The following is a 4,500-nucleotide window of genomic DNA, read 5'->3' as shown; positions in this document are numbered from 1 at the left end:
ACACATGGTGTATTTTACCTCATCTAGTGTACTGATTTATTATAGGCTTTTTATTATATAAATCAATACCAAACACTTATGCAATCTCTCTGTCTACATTATGAAAACAGCTAAAACAAACTAAAAATATTATAACAGTGAAATTCCTAGTAATTCCAATAATTCCAAAATTGCAATAGTCAATTTCTCTATTAAAACAACAGCGGTTGAGTAAGTGCATTTATTCATGGATCATAAACGCAAACAATACAGTCGAGATCTCGACAGAACACAGACCAGCTGAGTGACACTTTTATTTAGATCGCTAAACTCCAGCTTGTTTGTCCGTGTTTTCAGATCATCGGCGGTGGCGCTTCCGCAATGAGGAGCGAGCGTGTGCGCATGGTTGCCAGATTGCTTAAAATAAGGAAAACACACTGGGCAGAAAATGTATCAATTTAACAGCAAAGTTCTGATTCGGGGATTAGAATTCTTGATATCTGGCAACCGCACTCATGAAAACTCGCGTAGAAGAGGCTTGTAGAGCAGTCTGCAATAACATTTTGTCTCCTTTTTTTGACAAAAATAAAAAGAAGTTTTTGGTAAAGTTTTTCGTCATAGTCTTCATTAACGAAATTAACACTAGTGTGTGTGTGTGTGTGTGTGTGCGCGCGCGTGCGTGCGTGAGAAAGAGTGTGTGCTTGGAATGGATCCCTCGCTGCTGTTGTATATGTGTCATCTAACCAGGATGGCAGAGCCAGTGACAGATTTAACCATTTTCTAACTCAGACATGCGATCAGTTTGTCCCGATTGTGTGGGGGTGATCCATTTGAGGCCCCCCCCCCCCCCCACTTAAAAAAAAATGCTATTAGTTTTAACTTTCTATTCTTAATCTTTAGCAGCTGTTTTCAACATTTATAAAGATAAGAAATGTTTATTGTTATTAGAATGATTTCTGAAGGATCATGTGACACTGAAGACTGAAGTAATGGCTGCTGAAAATTCAGCTTTGCCATTACAGGAATAAATTACATTTTTAAATATAAAACATTTAAATCAATAATATATATTGAAATTAATTATTAATATATAATATTTTAATATCAAATTAAAATAGTATTAAAATATTTCACATGTCAATAATATCCAACAATATTACTATTTTACTCTATTGCGGTTAAATAAAGCCCTGGTGAGCATAAGAGACATTTCAAAAATATTAAAAAAAATACCAACCCCAAACTTTTAAATGGTACTTTATATTTTGCATAAAAAGCATTGAATGAATTAAACCAGAAAACATGATTTTCATTACACTGATACATTCTTTTTTCCACAATAGTAATGACAATTTTGTGCTGAATCCTAATGGTTCTCAAAACTATTATCTTTGTACAAAATATAATCCCTTAATTTTCCCTTTGAATTTGAGGTGAAATTTTTCCCAGGAATATCTTCTTCATTAGATTCACCTTTCTAGTATCCACTGAGACATTCATTAAGAATCAGTTAGGGGGTGGAACATATGCTGTAGCATAAAGTACAGTAGTATTACAATACGTATAGGGGAACTATACATGCATGGTTTAGTAAATTGAGTGCATATATTCTTTGTTTTCCACTTCTTAAAGGCACAATATGTAATTTTCGCCGCTAGAGGGCGCGTATTCAAAATAAACAAATAGACAAAAGCGTAGTTTGATGACGCCGTGACTGAGTGTGGAATCATGGGAGTTGTCATCTTCATCCCCACAGCCGATTCAATCTGACGGGACTCGGGCAGAAATCATGTTCATGGATGAGCTAATGATTTATTAACGTAGTAGAATGAAGCAGGGTGAGGCTGAAAGCCGTCGAAGCGAAACGAGGCCGCTGAACGAGCGTGACACACGGCTCGAAAGCAGTGGAGCTTTTATTATGCCACAGTCGACCGCTTCCGCTCCTTCCGGTCGTGCGTATGTGGGGAAAACAAAGCAGCGCTGTTTTATCATACTACATATTAAAGCGTCTTTGGTGTTTCCATGTTTTCTACAACACAAAAATCGAGGGGTTATGACGTAATTGGCAGGCGACACAATGACACTATGGACACGCTCCGTGTCACTAGTTAAAATTGCTTATTTCTCTGGATTTAAACATTCTTCGAAACATTTGGGATAATGTAAGTACACAAGTCAGCAAAATATATAAGACTGTTCTAGTGGTTTTTGGATATGTTAATAAAAAAAATCTCACATATTGTGCCTTTAAACCACTCATTACTATGTGCTGAGCTGAAAGGACAAACAGGCCTATGCTCTGAAGGTGTAATTAACTAATGCGTTCACCAGATGAAATCTGATAAGCAAGCAGGTAAATAAGTAGTCATTTAACAGATGCTTTAATCCAAAGTGACTTACTTGTTAAAAAGACAATCCCTCAAGAGATTAAGCTTGTTGCTCAAGGGCACAACAGTGACTGTTGTTCCTCAGGGTGTTTGAACCTTTTGATTTACTCTGAACAATCCTATCCTTTGGCACTATGCCACACCACATGAAACTAAATCATATAAATTTCAAATGTGTATTATTGATTTAATGTGAACTATTCATCGACAGATATTCATAAATGTAAAGCTTTTTTGCATATCTTGAGATCACATAAGCAGCAAAATGTTTTTAATTAGCTGATTTATTTTGAAGGTCATTTCCATTCATACCTAAAATATGTGCACAAAACTGAATCTCAATAAAATCTCAATGTATTCAAGCAGAACAGGCATCTACTACTCTGTTTCCCCCTTGTGTAGTACTACCTGTGAGGCTTCTGCAAATCAACAGAACATCAGCACAAAAACAAGCAGTAAATAAATTATTAAAGAAATAAATCAGTGAGTAATTGAAAATTAGTGGTGACACATTGATCCAGCCAGCCTGGCTGGTGTTAAGCGGGCCTGTCTGAATGAGACGGCCGCCACTAAAAGACGGTTTAAAGTGTAATTGATTTTTGTTTCCAACGAGTCAGAGTCACAATGAGCTAATAATGTGGGATGATGAAGATCACTCTCCGTTCTGTGTTTATTCTCCTCACGCTTGTTTGACAATGCAATCTAGTGTACAGGTGCACAGCGAGTGTATGGCATACGATGAGACGAGTTTCACAACAAACTTAAGAGAAACAGAATTATTGCTTGAGATTTTATTGTTATCTAAGTGACAAATGACTACCTAAAATGTAGGGTTACTTATTAATCTTAAGAGTACCAATGGCTTTGGACCTTCTTATGTAAACAAGGTGCATCCTCATTATTATTAGTAACTCGGTTTATTGATGTGCATGAATTGCATAACAAGGCTAATTATTTGATATAAATGCGAGCTTTGTCTAGAAGACTGATATGACTGAAGTATTCATATCATGTGTGTATTCATCATATTTCTGAAAACTGCTATACATTTCTATAGGTTAAACCATTAAATTAGCAAAATGTGAGTGCACCTTTAAGATTTTTTTTTTGTTCAAGTTAGAGGTTTGCGATGGGAGAGGAGGAACTGAATATTTAAATATATTCTAAAACTCATTTTTCAAAACTTTGTGCAAACATTTGAGATCAATATTTGAGCTGAGTTTTCGGTGGCAGGCTGCAGAGTTTGGGCTTTTACCTTCATGCACGGTCACACCACAGTTGTCACACTGGATGATCTCATCCGCATCTTCGCTGTTGTCTCCCAGACACACGCAGCAGATAAGGATATGCTCCATCCGCTGGGAGCTCCAGGTCTGGGGTCGTTCCAACAGAGAGTCCTGAGGAAGCAATGGATAATTTAGCAATCCGACTCTAGTAAGGGATGTTACAACTAGGGCTGAACGATTAATTGCATTTGCGATAATGAAAAAACAAGATTTTTCAATCGCAGAGGCTGCGATTACACGGTCACGTGACACGCGAGAGTAAAGAGGTGTGTTCGACTTCAAGATCAGATCGGTGTATGACATCAAAGTACGGCGAGAGAAAGCATAAGGAGACGTCCACGGTCTTATAGCTTTCGCAGTACTTTGATGACACACACCGATCGGTCTAAGTAGCGCTGCTTCAAGTCGAGCGTGGGCCATCAGCAGAAAAAGAAAAGAAATAAAACAGTAAACAGCCAAAGGATGTAACTTAGAATGGGAGATGGATCGGTGTGTCAAAGGGAAGAGAAAAGCCATAGATGAAGTGGCACAGACCCAGGCAGGTGCTGGTCATTCAAAAGCTAAATGCAGAAAATATGACGAGGCATATCTTGCTCTCGGCTTCACTCACCGGGTCTATACCAGACGCTACAGTTGTGCATCGCGCCGCAACAGCTCTACATGACGCGGCAAAGCGACCATTGCAAATCATTTTAACTTTGTGTCAGTACGTCATAAATAGAACAAGGCATCAGTTTAATGTCAGGTTTTGTCGTGTCGCGCCCTATACAGTCTATGGTCGCGCCGCGCCGCATCCAGTGTACACAGCGTCACTGATTATAATGGTTCTACTGTATTTTGCCACTCGC

General features: G+C 38.2%; 1 protein-coding gene across 1 annotated transcript in view; it reads right to left on the bottom strand.

Moving 5' to 3' along the window:
• The window catches only part of LOC107566935 (PHD finger protein 14-like), a gene marked incomplete at its 3' end in the record, with an annotated part of 23,664 nt that extends 19,905 nt beyond the window's left edge, over positions 1-3,759 (bottom strand). The window contains exon 1 of the mRNA XM_016252512.1: positions 3,622-3,759. Within this exon, the coding sequence (XP_016107998.1) occupies positions 3,622-3,721 (100 nt within the window). The remainder of the gene's footprint in view (positions 1-3,621) is intronic.
• Positions 3,760-4,500: the final 741 nt, after the last annotated feature.

The sequence above is a fragment of the Sinocyclocheilus grahami genome, unplaced genomic scaffold, assembly GCF_001515645.1.
Source record: "Sinocyclocheilus grahami isolate Dianchi unplaced genomic scaffold, SAMN03320097.WGS_v1.1 scaffold1115.1, whole genome shotgun sequence".
Taxonomy (NCBI): Eukaryota; Metazoa; Chordata; class Actinopteri; order Cypriniformes; family Cyprinidae; genus Sinocyclocheilus; species Sinocyclocheilus grahami.
The sequence above is the reverse complement of the archived record's forward strand: the minus strand, read 5'-3'. Positions and strand labels throughout refer to the sequence as shown.